The following is a 27,567-nucleotide window of genomic DNA, read 5'->3' as shown; positions in this document are numbered from 1 at the left end:
CCAGTCTGGATGTTCTCAATGGTGCAGCTGTAGAACCTCTTGAGGATCTGATGACCCATGCCAAATCTTTTCAGTCTCATGAGGGGGAAATAGTCATTGTCGTGCCCTTTTCACGACTGTCTTGGTGTGTTTGGACCATGATAGTTTGTTGGTGTTGTGGACACCAAGGAACTTAAAACACTCAACCTGCTCCACTACAGCCCCGGCGATAAGAATGGGGGCGGACTCGACCCTCCTTTTCCTGTAGTCCACGATCATCTCCTTTGCCTTGAGCATGTTGAGGGAGAGGTTTTTATCCTGGCACCACTCTGCCAGGCCTCTGACTTCCTCCGTATAAGGCCGTCTCATCGTTGTCGGTGATCAGGCCTACCACTTGTGTCATCAGCAAACTTAATAATGGTGTTGGAGTCGTGCTTGGCCATGCAGACATGGGTGAACAGGGACTACGGGAAGGGACTGAGCACACACCCGAGGGGCCCCCGTGTCGAGGATCAGCGTGGCAGCATGGGAGGTATTTAGTCCCAGGCCCTTAGCTTAGTGATGAGCTTTGAGGGCACTATGGTGTTGAACGCTGAGCTGTAGTAAATTAATAGCATTCTCACGTAGGTGTTCCTTTTGTCCAGGTGGGAAAGGGCAGTGTGGAGTGCAATAGAGATTGCATCATCTGTGGATCTGTTGGGGCGGTATGTATGCTCACAGTACACGTCCTGGTAATCCATCTGGCCCTGCGGCCTTGAATGTTGACCTGTTTACTCACATCGGCTACGGAGAGCGTGATCACACAGTTGTCCGGAACAGCTGGTGCTCTCATACTTGCTTCAGTGTTACTTGCCTCGAAGCGCGCGATCCCGAAAGCATGATGGTTCGCTTACGTGCCCATGCTAAAAGAAAGGAACAAGGTTGATAGATAACTAAGTGGGTGTCATTGTACTAAAGTATTTATAAACAAAAAATGTGATCTCTGAAACGTTTAGTTAAATTTTCGTTCTGTTATCTATGTAACAGGCCATGATAGATTTTGGTCCAATAGGCCTGGCCTATTCCCACGTTCAAGGAGCTTTCCGTTTTGATTAGTTTATTTTGCCTAAAAACTTTTAGGCCTACGTATAATTATTATAATTTTTTTTAAATGTTCCTTCTCTGCATCTCTACCCAGAGTGGCCAAAAGGGTGTTTAGCATCCCCAGTGGCTCTGCCAGTGTAGAGAGGATATTCTCCACTGCTTGCCTGCTCTCCAGACACCATTGCATGAGCATGAAGCCACAGACTGGCCAAACTCGTGTTTCTAAAAATGAATTCAAAAAGGCACCAAGTTATTTTTTTGTTTAACTTGTATTTAATTCTAAGTCACAGCGTACAGTATATGCACAATTTATAGAATTATTTAATACAACGAAATGTTGATTAAATTCTGAGCTCTTTAGGTCCCTACCAGCCTATTGTGTCGCACTCGCAAATGCTTCAATGTATTTCTTTGCAGGCTATAGCCTTGAAAGAATAGACAAATAATTCATTTTCGTTCCTTCGTAGGCTCCCTGTCTGGCTCCTGACCGATTTAGAGTGTTTATATGCTGTTTAATATGACATGTAGCCCATTTGAAATGATATTCGCTTCTTAAAAATTCACTTTTTCATGTTTATTCAAATACTTTTCATTCAAATCCACATGGTTTGGCTTCAATACTTAAAAATCAATTGGTAGGTCCAGGTAGTCACAAAAATAGATGGGTGTTGGTTAAACTGTGATTTTAATGAATGGAACAAATTTGGAGCAGGAGTTTTTTTTCCTGTGAGAGCGGAACGGTTTTTAGCAGAGCGGTAGGAAAGGACTTGGAGCGCCAGAGCAGAGCAATGAGCGGGATTTCCAACCGCTCACATGGTCTGGTGTGTGTGTGTGTGTGTGTGTGGCAGGCCCATGTCCTGAGAAGTATCGTGACCAAATGACGTCATCACACACTCCCTACCTACTGTGCTCAGCACGCTTCACTGTAACCGGTGCATACTGCAAAGATAATCCAGCACATTATTGTATGCTACATGCATAGCAATCATATACACACTCTGTGCTCTGCTCACCATGATGGTTAAAAGCAGGGAGCCTTCAGGGCCATTACATAAGGAGGGAGGGGGGGGGGGGGGGGGGGGAGAGGGAGAGAGAGACACAGACCACTTCTTGCTATTTTTATCAGCACAGAGAGCAACCAAACGTCACTAAATCTACAGCCCCACCCACAGACCAAGTAGAGGAGAGTATAATGGTCTGTAGCTCCAGTCTCTGTTAAAGTCATTAATAGGAAATAGAGACAGAGTACCATTGAGTGCCACTCAGGCCACAGAGACAGACACAGAAACACGAGAGCCTCCGTCACTGTTTGACTTAGACTTCAGTGTGGCTTTTGACATTAATCGATCAAAGTCTGCTGCTGGAAAAACTTGTGTTATGGCTTTACACCCTCTGCTATATTGTGGATAAAGAGTTACTTGTCTAAACAGAACATAGAGGGTGTTCTTTAATGGAAGTCTCTCAAATATAATCCAGTTAGAATCAGGAATTCCCCAGGGCAGCAGTTTAGGCCCCTTGCTTTTTTCAATTTTTACTAACGACATGCCACTGACTTTGAGTAAAGCCAGAGTGTATGCGGATGACTCAACACTATACACGTCAGCTACTACAGCGACTGAAATGACTGCAACACTCAAAGAGCTGCAGTTAGTTTCAGAGTGGGTGGCAAGGAATAAGTTAGCCCTAAATATTTCTAAAACTAAAAGCATTGTATTTGGAACAAAACTCACTAAACATCAACTAAATATTGTAATAAATAATGTGTAAATTGAGCAAGTTCAGATGACTAAACTGCTTGGAGTAACCCTAGAATGTAAACTGTCATGGTCAAAATATATTGATGCAGTAGTAGCTAAGATAGGGAGAAGTCTGTCTATAATAAAGCGATGCTCTGCCTTCTTAACAACACTATCAACAAGGCAGGTCCCTAGTTGTCACACCTTGCCTACTGTTCAGTCGTGTGGTCAGGTGCCACAAAAAAAGGACTTAGGAAATTTGCAATTGGCTCAGAAATGGGCAGCGTTGCTGGCCCTTGGATGTTCACAGAGAGCTAATATTAATAATATGCATGTCAATCTCTCCTGGCTGAAAGTTGCGGAGAGAATCTTCATAACTACTTTTATTTATGAGAGGTATTGACATGTTGAATGCGCCGAACTGTCTGTCTAAACTACTGGCATACAGCTCGGACACCCATGCATACCCCACAAGAGGTCTCTTCACAGTCCCCAAGTCCAGAACAGACTATGGGAGGCACACAGGACTACATGGAACTCTATTCCACATCAAGTAACTGACGCAAGCAGTAAAATTAGATATTTAAAAAAACACCTTATGGAACAGTGGGGACTGTGAAGCAACACAAACATTGGCGCACACACACACACGGATTTAGTGCTGTAGATATGTGGTAGTGGTGGAGTAGGGGCCTGAGGGCACACAGTGTGTTGTGAAATCTGTAAATGCGTTGTAATGTTTTTAAAATTGTATAAACTGCCTTAATTGTGCTGCACCCCAGAAAGAGTAGCTGCTGCTTTGGTAGCAGCTAATGGGGATCCATAATAAATACAACATACTATCACTAGCAGACATTTCCACAACCAAACACACACACCCCGATCGTAAAGAAGATCACGGAACATACTGCACACCTCCAATTCACTGAACGTGTCAAATGCTGTGTGGGTGAGAGACAACATGCTGGATGAGCACAGTCCCTACTCTGAGCACAGCTAAACACGACACAATATCATTAGGCTATATGTACGTCACTCACTATCAGTTAAACTATGTACCTTCGGACCTGCATGAACATGATCCATACAGCTCTATAGTGTACAGTAATGCACTGAACTGAATGTGAGCTCAAAGAGAAGACTCTGCATGTGGCATTCATACCACAGGTAAATGAATGGCAGCATATTGAAGCACTATTGGAAAGAATGAAAAACATCCTGGATTAGCTAAATTAAAAGTGGATAGCCGTTCATTTAGCTAATGGACCAACCTCAATGGACCAACATCAATACAGTAATTTAGCTCAATAAACAACAGCCTCCTGGAACATAACAACCTCCACACACACACATCAATAGCCAGTGTGTGTGGTTGAAAGACAAAATGCCATATTAGCAGTACAGCTAGTAGGGCATGGAAATTGCCAGGGACCTAAAGATTCAATATTATCATGATACGATTTGTATTGTGATTCTCATGATTCTATATGTATCGCAATTCGATACTGCGATTTTATTGCGATTCGATGTTCCAAACACATTTCTCACCATATGTCTGTTGCAGAGGGACAAGAGAGCATGAGAAAACAAGTTGTATTCATCAGTCAGGGAAATACATAAAAGTGCAAACTATTTAAAAAGAAGATGGAGAATAATACCAGAGTTTTGGCTCAGGTACAGCAGACTAGCGCTAGCTAGCGCTCATATACATATATATATATTTTTTAATCAATACTTGGAGTCAAAGTACCAATATAATACTGTCCAAAAATAATATTGCGATAGGTAACTATGCATTTTCCCCCTGATCGTTCAGCAGGGTTGACTGTGTTAGGCTATTACACACACACAAACATGTATTAGGCAAGTGCAATAAGAGTGTGCATTACACACAAACATGTATTAGGCTAGTGCAATAAGAGTGTGTATTACACACACACACACAATGATGTGCCCACACACACACACACACACAAATATGTCAATATACTATAGAGCACCAGCAGACGTATACAACTTCAGGGACAGTATAAGAAGATGACGATAAGCAGCAACGTACATAGTTCACCTAGAACGTACATGATCAGACACAGCTGGACACCTCTTCAGTACCACCACAAAACTACAGTTAACGCTATTAGAGTACTATATTTTATACGGTTCCATATGCATACAAGTGACATACTAGTCTACATGCATAAGATATCCTACAGACTGTCCATAGCAGTGACCATCACTGGGAAGATAAGAAACCATGGAATTTAGCTCAACAGAGGATGATTGACATTGCGCAGGAGCACAGAGAAAGAGAAAAGGATACTTGGCATTCTTACCATACATCGATCACGATGCTGACGCGTTTCACTATCTGCCTGCAGCCTCTCTGATGCGGTCACGGTTATTCACACACACACGGCTGTGCAAACAAGACACCGAAAAATACACACACACGCACACAGTGTTCTCTGGGATTAATACATATGTGCACGGTCATATACACACACAGTCTTGTAGGCTCACAAGCTTGCTCCCTGCAATAAAAATGCACACACGCATGTACGAGAAGGCTGACAGACAGCATCAGCGAGAAGCGTGTTGCGATGACCTTGGATTTTCCCGTTTGCGCTCCCAATCGCTCAGTCTCAAGAGAACGACGCTGATTTCACACACACGCACACACACCTCCCATCCAATCACAATTCACACACAAGAGAGGGGAAGAGAGAGAAGGGGGGGGGGGGGGGAGCTCTGCACTTACAGAGGTTGTGAGGAAGAAACCCTCCACCCACTCACTCTTCTGCTCCCTCGCTCCCTCTCTCCGCCCTCTGCCTTCATCACCCCACCTCATCCACCATCAGTCTTTCCATTTCCTCACTTACAGAAACCCAGCTTAAAACCCCAAAGAGCAAGCAATGCAAATGTAGAAGCAACACAGATAGTCTATTATTGAACATGCAACTCCTGTAATGAAGCCGCTAATAAAACATCCTTTTCAAACATTTACCAAAAATGCAATTCTCAGGAACACACAATTGTAAACAGAACACCTAACGCGAGCAGTTCTGGGATAGAGATAAACATCTCCATTAGAAACTCCCTTAGGGATCTCATAGCAACAACTAGGATGGGTTGCTAATATGACTAGGATTGTGCCTTTGGCTTCTGGACAATGTAAGAAAGTTTATACGAAAACCAATAGAACAGGAGAGAAATTTTGGTTAATGGCATGGGGAAGTATTTTTAGAATAATTGCTTCCACGTTTCTATGGTTGGATTTTGACTAGACTACTTTGAAGCAAGGTAAGACACGCCTCATAATTTGAAGTAAAGTAAAACATTCAGGTTTCAGACAATTATACTGCCTCAAGCTGACATTGTAGTGGTGGGTGACGCACTGACTGCCTGCCTATCATTGTCTATAACCCATGGCGCTCTTTAATTACGAGTTCAGATAGAGAAATAAAAATAGCTCTTTTTAAATTGTGGCCATCTAAACAGTAAACATTGGATTGCATTTAGAATTGTTATTTGTTGCGCATTGACTGGGCTTATAAAAGCATGTTTCACTCCATTACTAGCTTTTTGAGGAGCTACTCTCGCGCTGTCTGACATGTGGTAGGCTATTCCGCTGCTCAAACTAGGCTCTGCATGATGTGCGTGTGTGATTAACAAGATACATGAAGACTAGGGATGCACGATATATCGGTGAACATATCGGAATCTAACAATATTAGCTAAAAATGCCAACATCGGTATTGGCCGGTGTCTAGTTTAATGCCCCGATGTGCAAAACCAATGTCAAAGCTGACGTGCATACCTATATAACGTAGGTACATGACGTAATGACGCCACATAAAATTTTGCGCTATATGTGCAACACAGCATTCCTAACCTAGCCCACAATGTCTGCTGTGTGGATCGAGCAGTCAACAAGTCGAGCAGTCATTTGAAAGAGGAACAAACTTTCAGCGAACCAACTCAAAAGGTGAAATCAATTAAAGCCAAGATAATGGAATTCATTTTCCTTGACAATCTACCGTTCTCTGTCGTGGGTGATGTTGGCTTTCGCCGACTGGTCGAACACCGGTACACACCACCCAAGTGCGCTATGTTTCAGATGTTGCCCTACCGGAGTTACACAGTGATAGCGTCGCTGCTATTAGCTTCATGACATACATACAATGGAACGCCGTTTGGGTCTTTGCATGTCAAAAAAGATACAGTAGCACTGTCAAAGCTGTACAAAAAAAGTCTGCAAAAAAGCAAAACCGGCCACGAACGATGTGTTTACAATACCACGTTGGTAATAAAGCATAATTTGTTTGACCGCAACTTCTGGGGTAGCTAGCTTTAGCTTGGTACCTAGCTAGCACCAATACAACCAGCCTGAAAACAATGACCAGTAGAACCTGCAGTCATTTTCATTATTCTTAGCAATGATTTAGGAATCCTTGTAAGTATTAGCTAGGTTGCCACTTGTTGTTCACCTATTGAAATTGAACTTCAATTCATGAAAATAAATAGCTAGTCAGCAACTTAACCCTGTTGCCCAAAGCTAACGTTATAAGCAGCCAGCTAGCTTCATCTGGCTAGTAAGGCTCGACCGCACCGGGTTATCGGTTGTGAAGCTAGCCACAACAAGGATTAGGCACAATAGTGGAATTTGAGGATTGCCTTCAAAATAAAAGTATGTCGTTGACAATAATGCAAATGAATACAAATAGTAGAATTATGCCATAGTTTTATTTTGAAGGCTAACCGCAAAGTCCACTATTGTGGCTAAACCTTATTGTGGCTAGCTTCACATAGATGGGTCCGACCACCATTAATCAAATAAGAACTGTCTTATAAATTAGGGTTATTTTAGATGATGACACCTAGCTATATAGTTAGCTAGCTAACCATAGCTACTGAAACAGATGTGTTATTTGACACGTCAATTAGTGTTATTTGACATGTATCTTTTTTGACACGCAAAGACCCAAACAGCGTTCCATAGAAATCTTGGTTGAGAATGAAACAACTGAACAACGAAACAGCACAGCAAGTAAGTGAAAGAAATAGGTTTTGATTATGCTTTACTGGTAATGGGGAAACACGTAAATGCCAACAAAATAACTTTTTGGTAAGTGTGGTGTAACCTTAATTTAACTAGGCAAGTCATTAAGAACAAATTCATATTTACAATGACAACCCGGACGAAGCTGGGCCAATTGTGCGCCGCACTATGGGACTCCCAATCACGGCTGGATGTGATACAGCCTGGATTCGAACCAGGGACTGTAGTGACACCTCTTGCACTGAGATGCAGTGCCTTAGACCGCTGCGTCCGTGTGTGTGTTAACTATTTAACTGTACTAGAATGCTTAAACGGCCGTTAAAATTGTGAATATCTGTATCGTTTTTTATGGCAAGGAAAATATCGGATATAGGTCAAAAATGTCATATCGGTGCATCACTAATGATGACTAATGAAAATACACCTTCGGCAATTTAATTCCACAAAATTATGACAATTAACCAATAGACCGATAAGCATGACCAGTCAAATGTATTTTGGGCAGTTAACCGATTAACATGCTTTTTACATTTATATCATAAACCATTTTTTCGAAAGTCATGATGAAAGTGGCCATTTTAAGCCTTTGAAGACCTACAGCATAGTCCTTATAGTGTGCTCTCAAATATGGAATGTCTAGATTCTGAAATACTATTTTTCAAATACATTAGTATGAATGTCTCAAAACAACCCTTTTTGATTTAGCTTCTTTTTTTTAATCTTTTTTTTATTACATTATATTGTTTGAAACAATATACTCTTCAGACACACAACATTTCCATAGTGGCTCTCTGGTTCTTTTAATGATATGACCTATTTTTCTTTTACATAGAAATGTATATTATAGGTTATAAACCAATCACAGCCCTCTTTAGGATTGCACATTCAGCAAATCACCAGCACAGGGAGTTCCCTTTGAATCCATTTACCATTCACTGTGTTGGTGGTTCTCATAAAATGGATCAGAACTTCAAAATTAGCAGAGAGCCCACTCTGCAAATGTGATGCACTTGTAGAGTTTACTGTTCCAAACAATACGTCTTAAAATGAACAGATTCAAAAAGGGTAATTTTGAGATATATTAATATTGTACCTGATTTATTTTTTTTAACTGCCCAGGTAAACAAGAAGAGAGTGAGTGTGGAAAAAGGCTGAGCCACAGTGAAACAAAAAGACAGTTGTAGGAGGAGAGAAGTGGGAAGAGAATAGAGGAACAGAGAAACAGAGAGACAGACACAGAGAGAGCGAGGTGGAGATGGGACCTCTTACCCCTGCCAACGCGATGATCCAGGAGGAAACGACAGTCCAGTGTCAGCCTCCGAGAGGCCGGGACTTCGGGCACAGGCAAGGGCATGGTGGGTACACACACACACACCGGCTCACACACACTCAAGCACACAGCCAGTCTCTCACACACAGAAGCAAATTCTTGCACAAAAACACACACTGATACGCTGGAACACATACAAACACATAGGCTAGGCTATATAAAATCAAGTTCCAATGACAAGAAAAAAAAAATACTCACTAGTCTTGCATACAAATCAGTCCTGTCGTAAATCTACACAACCGCTCAGAGCCTCAACCAAGCCTGTAGTGTCACTGACAACACTAACTAAAGACTGTTCATTTCTTAACACAGAAACACACATATCCATAACCCACCTTGTCAAATCCTTAACACATGGATTGACCACTAACAACACGCCCTTCACACATACGCACCAGCTTAAACCTCAGCAACAAAACACCACACACACACACCCTCCATAAAGCTCCAACCAATGTGAAGAATTTCACAGAAACACACTCACACAGCCCTTATGGCCTCTGCCGAAGACAACTTGTGTCTCCCTCAGAGTCTCTGTCTTGTGTTTCTTCTTCAGCTAGTGGAGGAGCTAACTGAGAGAACAGCCTGGGTGCCTTGGCTTTCAGTGCACTATGAGATTAGCGATTAGCCCCTTCTATTGCTGCTCTGCCTCCCTCTCTATCCCTCTCTCATTAATAAACATCTCACTAACACAATGGGCTTCACTATCCACCCTCTGTCTCTCTGTGTGAGAAAGAGAGGGAGGGAGAGAGAACAAGCTAGATTGCTAGCTGTTTGGGGTTTTAGGATGGGTTTCTTTATAGCACTGTGGCATCTGCTGATAAAAAAATGAAGCCCTTTTTATATTTAACTAGGCAAGAACAAATTCTTATTTACAAAGATGGCCTTTCGGGGAACAGTGGGTTAACTGCCTTGTTCAGGGGCAGAACAACATATTTTTATCTTGTCAGCTCGGGGGTTCGATCTAGCAACCTTTTGGTTACTGGCCCAACGCTCTAACCACTAGGCTACCTGCCGCCCCTCTCATAAATACATTTGATTGATTGATTGATCAGAGGCAGCCTTTCAGCTACTTGGCGAGAGGTTTGCCAGCAGACACCAACGCTGGGGAAACGTCTGGAAAGTTATCTTTGCATACACTGAACCTGTACACACAGACACAAATACATACACACTAGTACACACACAACCTATCACATAAGAGGGACAGGGGCACCTCCTTGAGTGATTCACTGAAGACTTTGATTAAGCAGCTCAGGGACTTTTCAGCCTCTGCAGCAGTTCAGCTTAGAAATGACCTCCACTGCATTCAGGATGCATAACCCTCTTGTGTACTACAGTATTAAAGCTATTGGGGAAATTGCTTACCAGTCATGTTCAATATTCGTCACCAGGCGTCGTTGTTCTCTACGAGCTGGTTCTGTCTAATCCAGTGTAGAGGTTTAGTTGGGAGAGACCCCCAAAGTAATGCTTTTCCGGGGGCAGACACAAAAGGAAAACCGCAGGATATCCTTAGGCCTGTGAAAAATGTTGTTAGGTTAGCCAGTAGCTAGGTTGTACAGTTGGCACATTACGCAACTACTGTAAGGAAATTATTGTTAAACATTTGCTATATGACAATCTGCCTTCTCTGTCCATAGGCTGTTTACACATGCACATTCTCACTGATGAACTGTCAGCTAAGCTAGCTAGCAGTTACTCTAACTGGTAACGTTAACCCATGTGTAGCTAGCTAGCATTTTAACAAGTAGGCTGGCAAGCTAGCTAGATTATGATTAACTAGAACCAACCACTTTATTAGCTAGCTATCTGACAGCATATTCGCTTGCAAAACAATTGACGTGAGATAGCTAACATATATTGACACATACGCTAGCCAGCTAGCTAGATGCTGCTGCTAGCCATCATTTGTCAGTTAGCTAATATTTTCCCCTCTTCACACCAAGTAACTAGTTAATATCAAAGACAGTACAGTAGGTTTGGAAACTCTGCTAATATTGTTAACGTCAATTTGCAAGCACCACGTTATTTTAGCAGTAGTTTGCTGAGCTTGCCACAACAACAGCATTCACACATTTGGCTAGCTAAGTAACGTTAGCTAGTTAATAACGTTAGTTCAAGCTGGCTCATTGAATCACTCAAAGACAACTACAATTGTGAATGAAGAAGTGGTCGTAAAAAACGTTCTCACCGTGGGTTGACTTGAGATCATGAAATTGATGACTAGCCGAAAAGTATCCCTAACTTGCTCTCCAGCTGCGTTGTCTATCTTGCTAGCTAGCTACCGTTTTAAATCCCCCGTAGCCTGAATTTGAAGAAGGGTCCACCCAGTTCATCGTGTCAGACAAAGTATACAGTCAAATTCTGTATGCATCCTTTCCCCAAACCGCTACGCACGCTCGAGCTTAGTTTACAAGAACAACGTGCACGTATTGGAGCAGTATCCTTGACATTCTTGACAGATGTTTTCAAGTCATAAATGGCTTTTTAAAACAAAAGTGTAAGATACATTGATAATAATGTAGATATTTAGCTAGCTGTATTATCCTGCAGCCTAACTAAGCATATTATTCGTTAGTTTTTTCTTGAACTTATTTAATTGTCTATCATAATATTTAGGATAAGAAAAATGCAATTGCTTTAGTTAATCTAATATTTATTTGGGCTGAACTAATGAAATGTGTATATGTCTGACAATACTGAAATACTGTATCTTCACTGGACCTTGGATGACGCACCACATCACTGACGGTACCTTGATTGTTATTCCAGCTGGGGGCAGTAGTGGGTTCAGCTGCTGCTGCTGCTGCTTCAGCTGCTGCTGCTTCAGCTGCTGCTGCTTCAGCTGCTGCTGCTTCAGCTGCTGCTGCTGCTGCTTCAGCTGCTGCTGCTGCTGCTTCAGCTGCAGTAGAGGTGGATAATAAGGATCCAAAAACACATAACACTGCCTTAATACATTACTGCTTAGTAACAGCATAGTAACTAATATAGACAGATATAGATATAGACCAATACTACACTCCTCCCCCATAGCTTTTAACTCCCAGAGAACAAGGTAAATACATTAGGGAAATACTAATGCATTATCTGAACAATGCATTCATAAACATTTGTCAACTACTGGTTTGAAGAAGACTTTCAAGAGCCCAGCACAAATCCAGGGGATTATTCTGCCCGGAAGATGGAATTTGTGTCCTAATAACTAGCCCAGGTAATGTCCTTTTTCTTTCCTTTTATTAAGTAAATGATAGAAGAATTTGTATGTTTAAGATAATGACTAAAGTATTCCACCCTGAAACCATATAATTGTATGAAATGTGTTAGAGTCATAATACAATAATGTGTGTGACTAGGCCATTGTGTTACTATTTCGCAATATGAGCTGGGTATAGTTGAGACATTCAAGGACAACTGAACTGTCGACTGGTGATAACGGTGAAACTAATAACTGGAAAGAGGCCTCCCCACCCTAGGGAGGAGAAAAACTGTTAGAAATGGCTAGGCTTGCAGAAGGGTGATAAACAATGTATGTGAACATTGGAAAAATACAGCCCACCTAAAGAGAGGTGGAGTTTCTACTGATGTGAGTTAATTTGTGTGTGTGTGTGTGCTATAAAAAGATTGTGTTCTCATTTTGAAGACAGAACGCTCTCTGAATAAAGAACTGATCATTGTAAGCTGGAACTCCGTCTGTTTCATTCAACCAGTACCTTACAAACTCTGGGTTACAGACTGAGTAGTTTATTAAAGTTGAGTTCAACCATTGAGATAGCAAAATTCTCGTGACAGTAAAGGTTAAATAAAAAAATAAAAAGTGTTTGTTTGTTTTACTGTTCATTACCTCCTGAAACAGCTCAACTCACAGGTCAAGCTTTTGAGGTGCCCTTCTCTGTCTAACAGGATATCTCCGCTCCTCCTGGGCTTCCGGTGGTGGGCCAGGTTCGGGTGGAAGGTCAGACTCTGTCTCTCCCGTATGTCCACAGTCAGGAGAATAGTCCTGGGGGTCATTATTGTTCTTGTTCTCTCGGCATGTCTCTGCTTGGGCGTTGGGCTGTAGCAGATGATCCACATGAACGTTGACATGGCGATGATCAACTTGGACTTGGTAAGTTAAAGGTCCTCTGCGTTGCAAGATCACACCTGAGTTCCACAGGCACCTGGGGTGTCTGAAGTCACGTATCATCACCCTCTCTCCCTTTTTGAATTCTCTGACAGTCTTTGTGTCTGTCATGAGCTTACTTCTGCTATAGCTGGTGCTTTGCCACAGTGTTTGACAAGTCTGATTTCAACAATGTCAGAGGGGTACGTGGTTGGAGTTTCGGAAACAGTTCAGCTGGTGTACGTTCCGTTACTGTGTGTGGTGTGTTACGGTAAGGAAACACGAAATGGGGAAGCCTTTGGTGGGTGGGCACAGACTGATCCTCGAGTCTAGTCCAGGCTTTCTTAAAGGTTTGCACGGCTCTCTCCGCTGCCCCGTTTGATGCCAGATGGTAAGGTGGTGACAGTATGTGCCTTACTCTGTTGTTCTTGAGAAACATTTTGTAATATTTCGGCGTGAAAGGTGGGCCGTTGTCCGAGACAAGCTCCTTGACTGGTCCAAAGTATGCGAACAGGTGTCTGAGAAGATTGACGGTCTTCTCAGCTGTGGTCAGTTGAGTAGGGAATACTTCCATCCACTTGGAATAGACATCGACGACAACAAGGAAGTTTTGCTTGTCAATCTCAGCGTAATCCACATGGGTGCGTTCCCATGGTGTAGCAGCCCAGGACCATGGATGGAGAGGTGCAGCAGCAGGCTTGTTGCAAACAGCTTCACAGGGTGAGCAGTGACCTACATGCTGCTGAATGTCCTGATCCATTCCAAGTCACCACAGATAACTGCGATCGAGCGTTTTCATTCGAGTGATCCCTGGATGTACCTCATGCCGGTCAGATAGCAGTCTCCTCTTGAATTTGTGAGGTACCACCACCTTTGATCCCCACAGAACACATCCTTGATCAGTAGACAACTGGTCTTTCTTGTCGATGAATGGACAAAGGTTTTGTTTACGAAGGTTGGCCAGACGGCCAATGTTAAGTCCAAGACTTTTGAAAGCACTGTTCGGAACAGGCCGATGAAACGGGGGGAAAGTTTACGGGACTCCACCCTTACCAGTTTCTGACTCCAGGTTGTAGGGTTGGCGGAGACTAGGCAGCGAAGAGTCGTTCCTAAGTTCTGGTTGGCCCGCTCCGACTTGCCGTTGGACTGGGGGTTGAATCCGGAGGACAGGCTGGCCGAAGACCCAATGAGCGTGCAGAATGACTTCCAGAACCGGGACGAGAACTGCGGACCCCGGTCGGAGACCATGTCCAAAGACTTGCTGCACCATAAGCTGGGCCATCTCCTTGGCCGAGGGTAGTTTGGGGAGAGGAATGAAGTGGGTGGCTTTGGAAAACCGGTCAACCACAGTCAAGATGGCAGTGTTGCCCTCAGATGGAGGGAGACCCGTGATGAAATCCAGGGATATATGGGACCAGGGACGGTGAGGGACATGCAGTGGTTGAAGAAGACCAGCCGGAGCTTGCTGAGGAGTCTTGTTCAGTACACAAACTGTGCAGGCGGCGACAAACGTGGCAACATCCAGAACCATAGTAGGCCACCAAAACCGTTGTCGCACGAAGGCCAGGGTTCGACGGGAGCCCGGGTGGCAGGCAAGCCTGGAGGAATGGGCCCACTCCAGGACCATGGAGGGGATAGCGTCAGGCACAAACATCCGGTTACCTGTCCCCCGCCCCCAGGGTTCGCCTGGGACCGCCGTGCCTCCCGGACCTGTTTCTATATACCTCAGTTGAGTGCCGTCGCCAGGCACGAGGTGGGAAGGATGGTCTCGGGCTCTGGGGTGGTAACCATGGGGTTATAGACAGGGCATCCGGTTTGACGTTCTTGGACCCCGGCCGGTAGGAGAGGGAAAAGTTGAACTGGGTAAACAGCAGGGCCCATCTCGCTTGCCTGGAGTTGAGGCGCTCGGCGGTGCAGAGATACTCCAGGTTTTTGTGGTCGGTCCACACAATAAACGGATATTCCGCCCCTTCTAGCCAGTGTCTCCATTCCTCCAACGCCATCTTCACCGCGAGAAGCTCCTGATTCCCCACATCGTAGTTCCTCTCTGTGGCGTTGAGGCGGTGGGAGACGAAGGCACAGGGATGCAGCTTAAGGTCCAGGGCAGAACTTTGGGACAGGACAGCCCCCACTCCGACATCCGAAGCATCGGCCTCAACCACGAACTGACAGGAAGTGTCAGGATGAACCAGGATAGGAGCAGTGGTGAAGCGGTGTTTGAGGTCCCAGAACACCCGGTCAGCGGCAGAGGACCACGTGAATCGAACCTTGGTAGAGGTGATTGCAGACAAGGGGAGGCCAGGGTGCTGTAACCCTGGATAAAGCGGTGATAAAAGTTGAAAAACCCCAGGAAGCCTTGCAGCTGCACCCTGGACGTAGACTGGGGCCAATCCACCACTGCTCTCACCTTCTCGGGATCCATCTGGACACTCCCAGCAGAGATGATGTAGCCCAGAAAGGGAATAGTGGAGCGATGGAACTCACAAGCCTTAACAAATAACTGGTTCTCCAAAAGACGCCGGAAAACCTGTTGGACGTGGAGCACGTGTTCTTGAGGGGAGTGGGAGAAGACAAGGATGTCATCAATGTAAACGAAGATGAACCGGTTCAACATGTCGCGGAGAACATCATTCACCAGAGCCTGGAACACGGCAGGGGCGTTGGTGAGGCCAAAGGGCATGACCAGATATTCGTAGTGGCCGCTGGCCGTGTTGAAGGCGGTTTTCCACCTGTCCCCCTCTCGTATCCGCACCAGGTGGTAGGTGTTTCGTAGATCCAGCTTGGAGAAAACAGTGGCCCCCTGGAGTGGCTCGAAGGCCGAGGAAATGAGTGGTAGCAGAAAACGGTTCTTCACAGTAATGTCATTGAGTCCCCAGTAGTCAATGCACTGGAGCAGGGTCTTGTCCTTTTTCTCTACGAAGAAGAACCCTGCGCCAGCCGGAGAGGAAGAGGGACAGATACATCCTGCAGCTAGGGAGTCCCCTATGTAGGTCTCCATAGCCTTGGTCTCTGGTCCCGACAGAGAGCACATTGTGCTAGGGAGAAAGTCAATCCCGCAGTCATAGGGGAGGTGCTGCAGAAGCGAAGTGGCCCAGGACTTGCTGAACACCTCCTGGAAGTCCTGGTACTGCGCGGGAATGGCGTCCCAGGACAGGTTGCGCCGACTTCAGACAATGGGCGTGGCAGAATGGACTCCAGCCCCTGATAGCACTCGTAGACCAGTTGATGAGGGGATTGTATCGCTGGAACCAGGAGAATCACAAAACCACAGGATTCTGGGGAGACTTGATGAGGAGGAATTGAATGGTCTCGCTGTGATTCCCTGACACACATAGGTTGATGGGAGGGGTGTTATGGGTGACCCCGGCCTATAGAGCGCCCGTCCAGCACTCTAACATCCATGGGAATGGAGAGGGACTGAGTGGAGACGTTCAGCTCGGAAGCCAGTGTGGCGTCCAAGAAGCTCTCATCAGCCCCAGAGTCAATGAGGACCCAGAGAGATTTGGACTGGTTTCCCCACAGCAGAATGGCACGAAAAGGGGTGCGAGTAATGGAAGCTGAAAAGTTTTTCCATATGGCCCACCAGAGTACTCGCTCCTACCGGTAAGCCTGGTCTTTTACCAGGCAAGAGGACACAAAATTACCAAAAGTCCCGCAATACAGACAACTCCTCGTGTTGATCCTGTGTTGCCGTTCCGCTGGCAACAGCCCAGTTCTGCCTAGTTGCATAGGCTCGAGAAACAGTGCCTTGTCCGTCTTTGGCGACTCACGAGAAAGGTCGGGAAACCTCGGCTGCTCTCGGCAACGGGACCGTCGGGGACTTCCAGGATGACTCGGAGGCGAGGTGGAATGCCTGGACGTGCGAGCGAAATTGAATTTCCTCTCCATACGTCGTTCCCGCAATCGCCCATTGATGCGGATGGTCAAAGCGATGAGGGAATCAAGATCCGTGGGTAACTCCCGAGCAGCAAGCTCGTCCTTAACCTCCTCCGAGACGCCGTGCAGTAACATGTCGAACAGTGCTTCCTGGTTCCACGCACTCTCCGCTGCCAACATGCGGAAATCCACTGCATAGTCGGCCACCCTGCGGGTGTCCTGCTGGAGCTGGATTAGTTTCCGGGCAGCTTCTCTCCAGGAGAATGGGGCATCAGAAATCTTCCTCACCTCTCCCACGAACCCCTCCAGACTCACACATATGGCCGGTTGTTGTTCCCATACGACGGTAGCCCAGGTGAGCCCTCCCAGACATCAGCATGATGAGGTAGGCTATCTTGGAGCGATCCGAGTGGAAGGAGGGGGGCTGAAGCTCAAAAATGAGGGCACACTGAGCTAAAAACACCCGACAGGTGCTCGGCTTTCCATTAAAACGTTCCAGGGGAGGTAAACGGGGCTCCCGGGAAGGTGGAGTGGCCAGTGGGGCGGCGCTGCTAACCGCTGAGTTACTGAGGGGCGGTGGGGTTACCACCGTGGCAGGTTGCCCCCCAGATAACCCGTGGAATTGCTCCAGCAGCATGTCCAACACCATGTCATGGTGCTCAGCTAACGTTTGGACCTCATGCTGCAGTTGACCATATTAGCAGACAGTAATCAAGATGGACAAGACCAGAGCCGGAACAACTCAGAGTCAGGACAGGCAAGGGCCAAAACCAGGAGGTCGAGAAAAGACAGACTGGGAAAAGCAGGAGCAGAGACAAAAAACGCTGGTTGACTTGACAATCAGACACACAGAGAATACAGGTATAAATGCACAGGGGATAATGGGAAAGATCGGCGACACCTGGAGGGGGGTGGAGACAATCACAAAGACAGGTGAAATAGATCAGGATGTGACACTTGCTCTTTAGTAGATGCTGTTTGCAAGTCTTGAATACTTCTTTGCATTGTTTTATTTGAATTAGTACATTTGTTATATTTCCTCCTTCCACCAGATGATATAGTCAAGGCAAAAACCAGTCTTTAGTTCTTATGTTTTTAAGTTTCTAACCAAACAGGCTGGTCTTTCATTATTTTTGGATGTTTTTACACAGTCGCTAAATCTATTCATTCCACGTTGGTATGCTAAACAAATAATTGGCATCTAGCTAGCTAGCTAGCAGAGTTTCAATGACGACAAGAGACAAAACCTTCAATAAATAATGATTTAATAAATAATTTATAAATAGGCAACAAAAACATCAACAAATAATGATTTGATAAATAATGTTTAAATAGGCAAAAACCAGCTGATTGTCAAGTCTATAAAGTTATGGAGAATAGCTAGGCTAACGTTACTTGGCTTTGCTAATTAGCTAGCCAACTGACGTTAAAGCTAACCCACAATCACATCAAGCAGCTGACATGAAAGAAAACTACAGTATGTGCATTTTCATTTGTTTTACCTTTGTTTTTATATATTGCCCTTTCTTTTAATATATCTATTATAATGATCCTAATAAATGAATTTGCCGCGCTCAGAGAAGCTGTCAGTCTTGTCACTTTCATACGCAAGGCACAGTGGAGATCAAAAAATGTATTTCAACATGTTGCACAGGTCAGATAGGCACACAGCGAGGGTACAAATCCAAGAGCTAGGCAAGATGCATGGGGAAATAATGTATAGATATTTTTTTCCGAAGAAGATTAAGTTTATGAATGCCTGGCTGGGCTATGGGACAGTGGATGCGCATTAACACTTGAAATGAAATTATGGCATTTGGTGGGAATTATCGTGAATAACTCCCTGCTATCAACCAATCATCATCCACGATTCAAACAACTGGTTTCTAATCATATATAATAGTTTTATGTAAATATTCTGTTCTATTTTTCAATAACTTAATGAGGGCAGATCAAGTTTTGATATCATTAATTGGATTCCTGCCTGTAAATTGATGAAAATCAGTGTTGTCAACAAGCTAGCTAATGCTAATTAGCCGGTGTGTGTTTTCATTTGAATTACACCTACTGACTTTGAGTTGTTTTTCACCAAAGTGACCCAAGAGGAGGCTATGCAAGCGGCGATGGCAGTGGGCAAGTTTTTTGATTGCTCTGGAGGATACTTCTGAAGTAAGGAGTGGGCTGTACTCTGTGGGGAGATAAAACTTAATCACAGAGTCCCAGTACAGAGAATCTGCAGAGGACGGAGAAGCCCTAATGACATCGAGCTGCCTTCCTAACTGCCTGATCTGACCACCACCGCCGCTGACCATCTGGCTATGTACTTCCAGATCCTTTCATGACCACAGCCGCCCATCTGCTGGCGGCTTCAAGAAGCACTCAAATTACTTGTTGTTTATTTTGCTTAACAGTTTAAGAAAATAAAAGTTGAATGAATTATTACTGGGCTAGCCTAACACTGATCTCATGATGCACATCGCCTAAGATCGAACATAAAAAACATGAACTTGTTAGTGTTTGTATGGCCTTTATCTACTGTATATCAAGCCTACATCTACAGGTTATCATCACGTTTTCTACCTGTGGCTGAGCAGTGTGTGTATGTATGTATGTATGTATGTATGTATGTATGTATGTATGTATGTGTGTGTGTGTGTGTGTGTGTGTGTGTGTGTGTGTGTGTGTGTGTGTGTGTGTGTGTGTGTGTGTGTGTGTGTGTGTGTGTGTGTGTGTGTGTGTGTGTGTGTGTGCATTTGTTTGTGTGTTTATGTGTGCGTGTGCCACTGCCAACCAATCAAACCCTGCCCGCTCTCACTCTCCTTCGGCATGACCTCACCACACACACATCTTACACTGCTGCTTCCAGGCTCAGAAATAGCCCTTTGTTATCCTGCTGGGCAGCAGACTGTAAGCAGGGCTTGTCTCGCACTTATAGGTCAGCTGGGGTTGCTTGGCCTAGGCTGGGGTGGGCAGGGCCAAGCTGGAATCCTGTGTATGTTAGAATTAGCTGAATTACGGACAGCTCCAATCCCATTAGCAAATAGACCCTGATGCTAATCAACTCCCCCTAGAGCCCCTCACAGAGCCTGGGTCGCTGGGGGATCTGCTCCGCCCTGACCCCACCCTCAGGGAGAGGCAGCCTCGGTAGGCCTCCAGGGAGAGGGAGATTAGGTTTTTATATGGATCCACATTAGCTTTTGCAGAACCTGCAGCTATTCTACCAGGTTTATACAAGTAATACAATAACAAAAATAATAGAAACAAAAAAATGATGTGTATGTTAAAGTGTGTCTGTGTTCGTGTGTGTGTCCCCTCACAGTCCTCGCCGTTCCGTGAGATGTTGTTTAATACGTTTTTTAAAGGTAATTTTCCTGTTTGCTTGGGTAATTGGCGATGGAAGGGAGTTCCATGCGATCATGGCTCTGCATAATACTGTGCGTTGCCGTGAAATCGTTTTGGTGTCATGTCTTGTGGTGTATGTATGTATAGGTGTCTGAGCTGAATCTTATTTGATTATGCAGACTCCGGCCTCCGAGAACTGGAGTTGCACATCCCTGATGCAGACAATCTGGAATTTTCCTCACCGTAATATTTCTCATAACAACTAGAAGAGATGCAGTTAATTTATCATCAACCCACAACCAGGAAAGACTGGTATGCATGTTGTTGATGTTAGTTCTGTGTGCAGAGAAAGGTAAGGCGTACTGCTCTGTTTTGAGTCAGCTGCAGCTTTGCTAGATCTTTCTTTGCTGCATTTGACCATATTACCAGACAGTAATCAAGATGGACAAGACCAGAGCCTGAACAACTATTACAGTTGATTTTTGTCTCAAAAAACACGGAACATATTTTGACATACCGCTCCCCATCTTCACAACAACTTTGTCAATATGACTTGATAATTGACCATCCAATGTTATACCTAGGAGTTTAGTTTCCTCAACTTGCTCAATGGTCACACCCTTTATGTACAACTCCAGTTGAGGTTTAGGTCTTAGAGAGTGTTTTGAACTAAACACAATGCTTTTATTTTCAGATGTATTTAAGACCAGTTTATTACCAATCACCCATTCTGATACTGATTGTAACTTCTTATTTAGATTTTCAGTGAGCTCACTGGCTTTGAATACTGAAATGTAGTGTGGAATCATACGCAGGCATACAGTGGTGTATAGTACTCGTGGACTACAGGAAACAGCAGAGGTAGCATCCCCCCCCCCCCCATCCACATCGACAGGACAGTAGTGGAGAAGGTGGAAGGTTTTAAGTTACTCGGCGCACACATCACGGACAAACTGAAATGGTTCACCCACACAGACAGCGTGGTGAAGAAGGCGCAACAGCGCCTCAAATTTGTCTTGTCATCTAAAACACTCACAAACATTTACAGATGCACAATCGAGAGCATCAGGCTGTATCACCGCCTGGTACGGCAATTGCACCGCCCTCAACCGCAAGGCTCTCCAGAGGGTAGTGCGGTCTGGCCAACACGTCACCGGGGAAAACTTCCTGCCCTCTAGGACACCTACAGCACCCGATGTCACAGGAAGGCCAAAAAGATCTTTGACAGCAACCACCCAAGCCACTGCCTGTTCACCCCGCTACCATTCAGAAGGCGAGGTCAGTACAGGTGCATCAAAGCTGGGACTGAGAAACTGAAATACAGCTTCTATCTCAAGATCATCAGACTGTTAAACAGCCATCACTAACATGGAGAGGCTGCTGCCTACATAGATACTCGAATCATTGGCCACTTTAATAAATGGATCACTAGTCACTTTAAATAATGCCACTAATAATGTTTACATATCTTACATTACTCATCTCATATGTATATGCTGTATTTTATACCATCTGTTGCATCTTGCCTATGCTGCTCGGTTATCGCTCATCCATATATTTATATGTACATATTCTAATTCCATCCCTTTAGATTTGTGTGTATTAGGTAGTTGTTTTGGAATTGTTAGATATTACTGCACTGCCGGAACTAGAAGCACAAGCATTTTGCTACACTCGCATTAACATCTGCTAACCATGTGTATGTGACCAATAGAATTTGATTTGAACAGCGCCCACAACCTTCTCTGTCATCGCTATCAACTTCGGCCTGGCCTCCACCGACATGGTGAGTACCGGCCAGGTTTGAGTCCATTTCATTTAAATTCAGTCATTTCCGGACTGGATTTTCAATTAAAATGCATTTATGAGCAAAATAATTATAAATAAATGGATGGCCTGGTATCAACTTATCATAGAAAGATATTATGAGCACCAATAGAGCTGAGAAAGATATGTGTGTTGAGTACTTGAAGGACAGAGTTTTACTCCTTTCATATCAGGAGCTGCATTACTCAATGTCCGTGCTTCACTCCTGCACCGCCCCACTCTTCTGGTGAAAATGAGAAACCTCATGAATTCTACTGACTGTTTTCATCATGTGTCTGATTTGAGGTCCAGCAGGACATGAGGATGGTGTTGTGTAGTTGACTGTCCTGCTTCACTCCTGTCTCTGTCTGCTCTGGTCCAGGTGTGGTGCATTCTGAGGGACTCTGCTGTAGCAGGGGACAGACAGGGCCAGCACAGATACAGACACACCCAGCCAATGGATTCTCACTGCCTGCACCTACCCAGAGGTTAGACAGACTTCTCTGAAAGACAAATGTGGAGTGTGGATTTATCACAATGTGATCTTACAAATTCTAATATATTTTCTCTAATATATTTTCACTGTTGAAGATTCACTACATACACATTTAGCCATTTAAGACAATAAATAACACTGTCTCTCGCTCTCTCTCTCCTGTGTTCTACAGTTTTTTTGTGCTGAGCGGGGTGATAGCCATGGTGACATGTGCAGTGTTCCTCAAGCTGAGTTCTCTGTTGAAGCTAGCTGTACTGCTATTGGTGGTAGCTGTCTACTCTTACTTTATACAGGTGGCATTCCACATCCTATATGTCAACGAGCAAGAGCAGGACCTCCTCCTACATAAGCACGCATACACATCAATATAACAAACATACCAATATCACATAGAAAGTATAACAAATAGCACATAACATATAACAAATATCAGGTATCAGGTGGCAGGTAGCCTAGCGGTTAAGCGCGTTGGGCCAGTAACCGAAAGGTCGCTGGTTTGAATCCCGGAGCTGGCAAGGTGGAAAAATCTGCCATTCTGCCTTTGCTCAAGGCAGTTAACCCTGCTGATGATGTGGGCGTTGGTTGGGTTAAATGTGGAAGACACGTTTCGGTTGAATGCATTCAGTTGTGCAACTGACTAGGTATCCCCCTTCACTCTAAATCAATATTGTGTGTGATTTGGCGATGAGTTGTCCATTACCATTTGAACACTTGGTTGATTTTTATCACTCAAATTCTGTTTCTGTCTCTTCCTTTGTGTGTCACACACACACACAGGTCTCCCTACCTCAGGAGGAAGGGCATCTCCATCCTCCTCATGACCATGTTTGTTGTTGCTGTGTTCTACAACAGAAGACAAGTAAGAAGACAGTAACACACAACAGTCCTTACCTTTTATTTCAGTAGAGCTCCCGAGGCATCTTATTGTGTTAATTAAGCAGTTATGTAGCTACAGCTGATGTGTCTAACTAATTCAAATTTATTGAGTCACCATCATCCCTCAGTAAAGTAAAGTCTATTTGTGATTGGCTGTTCCTTGTCATCCAGTGGGAGGCGACGGCGAGGCTGGACTTCCTATGGCGTCTGCAGGCTCAGCAGGAAGGGGAGGACATGAGGGAGCTGCGGGAGCACAACGGGTGTCTGCTGCACAACATCCTGCCATTGCATGTCACTAGACACTTCCTAGAGAGGTGCAGGAACAACGAAGTATAGAAAACACCTTGACACCGTATAGGCTACTGAATATCCTGATTCCAAACCAATCCCTTGCACATGTCCATTAGCCTGGTCCCAGATCTGTTTGTTTTGCCTTGTCAACTCCTATAGTCATTTTTTGGCAAGACAGCACAAACACATCTGGGACCAGGGTACCTATCCTCAGGTCTCTGTTGACTTCACATCACAGATCAGATAGGTTAAAGGAAATGCCAACAAAACAATCCAGTTCACAATCAACTTCTCAATGTGTGTACTATTTCCGTTCTTCAGGAGCTATACTCCCAGTCCTATGTGGGGGTGATGTTTGCCTCGGTTGCAGGGTTCACCGACTACTATGAGAAGAAGGAGAACAAACACGAGGGGGTTGACTGCCCCCGACTGCTCAATGAGATCATCGCTGACTTTGACGAGGTGAGGGGAGACAAGAAGGGGGTACGGCACAGGCAGAGTTTTGCAATATTTTGGAACACCAGATTTTTTTCTGTCACTTTCCATCCCAACAAATTAAGGTGGAACTGACAGCATTTTAACAACTTTGCAGATATGAAAAAAATATAGCTGTTGGACAGGTTCTATTTTCATGACATTGAGAAGATCAAGACCATCGGCAGCTGTTACATGGCAGCATATGGCTTATCTCCAGACAGACAGGTAGTGGAACATCCTTTAGTCATCTGGGTACCGAACCAAACATACATTTTTGGACGTGTCATCATAACTCTTCAAAGAGTGGTTGCCTCAGGGAAAGTAGAGAAAGGACTTTCCAAAAAATCTCTTTCCCTTATTGCTATCCTCTTGTTCTTTCTGTCCTGTCTCCCTCCCTCCCTCCCTCCCTCCCTCCCTCCCTCCCTCCCTCATACACACACACACGCGCACATTCAAAGTCGCAGTCCCAGTATGAATGGGTGGCACCACCTGAGTAAGCTGGTCCTGTTTGCCCTGGCCATGTAGGAGGCCCTGAGAGAGAACAACAAAAAATCTCACAACACCTTCCAGCTCCGTGTGGGTAAGAGACAACAGAATATACACAGAGAGACTATGCTCAGACAGACCTACGCAGACATATAGGCCTAAACTACATGTTTTATGATGCTCAATAATGATCGATCCGATGGTTGTTCTCTCTGTTTGAGATGATACAGTAGTTCAGTCAAGATGGCACTCTCTCTCACACAATACCCAGCTAGCGCACAACATTCTGAGAACCATATGTTTCTTAGAGTTTGGTTAGAACGTGGTTGTCCTATGGTTATTTTTGCATACAACCTTCCCACAACTTCTTGGGAATGGTGCAGGATAGTTGATTAGCTTTGGAACATTCTCAGCACATTTTGAAGAAATTGACAACCAAATATTATTTTCTTGCTATTTCAATACTTTACCAGAACATTTCCTAAAAGTTCAAAAATGGTTACATTTAATCAAATATTTGGTAATGTTCTAAGAAGGTTCTTCAACTGGTTTGACATTGGGTATGTTCTCAAATAGTTCAGTGAATGTAAAGAAACAATGTAATTCTGTGGGAATTTCACTACTTCAGTATAACGCTTCCAACAGATTTCCTCGTGGTTCTATTTAAAATGTTGTTCTCAAATTGTTCCAAGAGCGTTAAAAGAAAACGTTCCATTAAAACCTCAACTTTAGCAATGTTCAGAAAATGTTCTAAGAATGTTATTTAAAAACATATACATTCCATCAACAAAACTTTCTCTATCCTCTCTGTTGTTAAGTGTGTTCAGGTGTGTTGTCCACGCCCTCTAATTGGCCACAACTGATCTTAATGAGTGCTTGTTTCCTTTGATATGGATTTTAAAATGAACAGCTTTGTATGCGTAAAAAAACATGGCATGCTAGTTCCATCCTGGTGGTGCAGTGGATTAATTCCATGAATAGAGAACAGATTCAAATCTCACTGATGCTGTGTCATAATAAAAAAAATTATGTGTTTGCATGATTAATGCCTAAGGAATTGATTTTCCATGTGTCCTATCTGTGCTTGTAGTTCAAGAAAGTGAACCCAAAATAAGCTGACAGTGTTATTAAAAGTCTTATTGAAACATTTAGTGAACATTTTAAGGAAGTTACAAAAAAATTCAGAGCGTTAATAAAACTTCAGAGAAATTTAAGGAACCAGAGTAAAATGTTCCTAGAACCTCCCTGCAACCTCAAAATAAAAGTTCCCGGAACAGGCAAAATTTCCACTTATGTTCTCAGAAAGTTATTTTTTTTCTTTCAGTTTTACCAGTCAGGAAACATTTGGCTTCATTCCCACAACCAATGTGAAACCAAAAACATATGTTCCCACAACTTCCAAGGAACCAAATGTGCTAGCTGGGTAAATAATGATTACGGTGTAATAAGCTTAACTTTTACTAAGTCAATACTCATCCAATCAAGCCTCTCCACATTTATTTCTAACCACCACTCAGGCATCGCTCATGGGCCTGTGGTTGCCAGGGTGATCAGCGCAACCAAGCCTCAGTATGACATCTGGGGACAAAGGTGAACCTGGCGAGCCGCATGGACAGCACAGGCGTGAGCGGCCGCATCCAGGTGCCTGAGGCCACACGAGGGATGCTGGCTGCCTGGGGCTTCGTCCTGGAGCTGAGGGGACAGATCTACATCAAGGGGGTGTAGCTCTGTCCCCACCCTATACCCCACATTGTGCACTACTATTGTCCAGAGCCATATGAGGCTATAGTATATAGTACTGTACACTTTAAGAGGAATTCAGAAAATTAGGGTATTGCTTTCTATTCCTTTTATTTGTGTTATTGTGAGTGAGCGGCAGGGGAAGGTCCGGACTTACTTCATCTACAGCAGTCACACCCAAAGGGCCAGTAACGGGACTGGGGGGACGGTCAGGGGGGCAATCGGAGGGCAGGAACACCCTGGCAGTGGTGGTGTTTGGCCTGGTACAGTCCAGGAAGAAGGCAGAGAGTCCAACAGAGTGTTGTTCAGCTTGGCCCCTAACAGCGGAAAGTGCTAGCAGAAGATTCTAGAGAGACCACCAAAAGGCACTTCCTGTTTAGGGGGTCATGACTTCCTATGTTGTGAATCGTCCAGCCCTGGCTCTAAACACCACTGTGGTGGATTAGCTGGTTGATCCTCAGAGAGAGAGAGAAGATATACTGTATGAGATACTGTATGTAGTGATTCTCGTGAGAGAAAACTGTACAGAACATGGGACCAAGTACCCCAAGGGATTAAAGTATTTTGTTGGGTCGGTTCAAAGGACACATTGGGTGTCATATTAAACATTCTTCAGAGGACTTTCTATTTGGCCCACAAGACTCCATCTTGTTTTGAACAGGAGGATCCACTGTCAATCTTAATTCTACTGAGTTTTAACAATCACTGTTAGGATGATAATTGCTTTTTTCAATTATCTTATGCAGTACATATTTGTATCATGTGTTTTCATGTTTATTTATTACCTGACTGAGGCCAACACAGTGCACTACTCTTATAGAAATCACATCCGTGCAAGACAATTTGATTACTATAAGAATTCACTGTAAGCTGAGTACACTGTATTTACTT

General features: G+C 44.3%; 1 protein-coding gene across 3 annotated transcripts in view; it reads right to left on the bottom strand.

Moving 5' to 3' along the window:
* Positions 1-11,618, bottom strand: part of LOC139582810 (protein EFR3 homolog B) — a 61,653-nt gene extending 50,035 nt beyond the window's left edge. Inside the window, exons 1-2 of one of the 3 annotated variants that reach the window (XM_071413163.1) lie at positions 11,379-11,618; positions 10,556-10,705 (exon numbers count right to left, since the gene is read on the bottom strand). In XM_071413163.1, the coding sequence (XP_071269264.1) occupies positions 10,556-10,562 (7 nt within the window). In that variant the 5' untranslated portion in view covers positions 10,563-10,705; positions 11,379-11,618. Of the gene's footprint in view, positions 1-5,131; positions 5,441-9,126; positions 9,827-10,555; positions 10,706-11,378 lie in introns of those variants that run through there. The other 2 variants (XM_071413162.1, XM_071413164.1) reach the window with 2 other exon arrangements.
* Positions 11,619-27,567: the final 15,949 nt, after the last annotated feature.

Source organism: Salvelinus alpinus, chromosome 8 (genome assembly GCF_045679555.1).
Source record: "Salvelinus alpinus chromosome 8, SLU_Salpinus.1, whole genome shotgun sequence".
NCBI lineage: Eukaryota > Metazoa > Chordata > Actinopteri > Salmoniformes > Salmonidae > Salvelinus > Salvelinus alpinus.
This window is presented reverse-complemented; position numbering and strand designations above follow the sequence as displayed.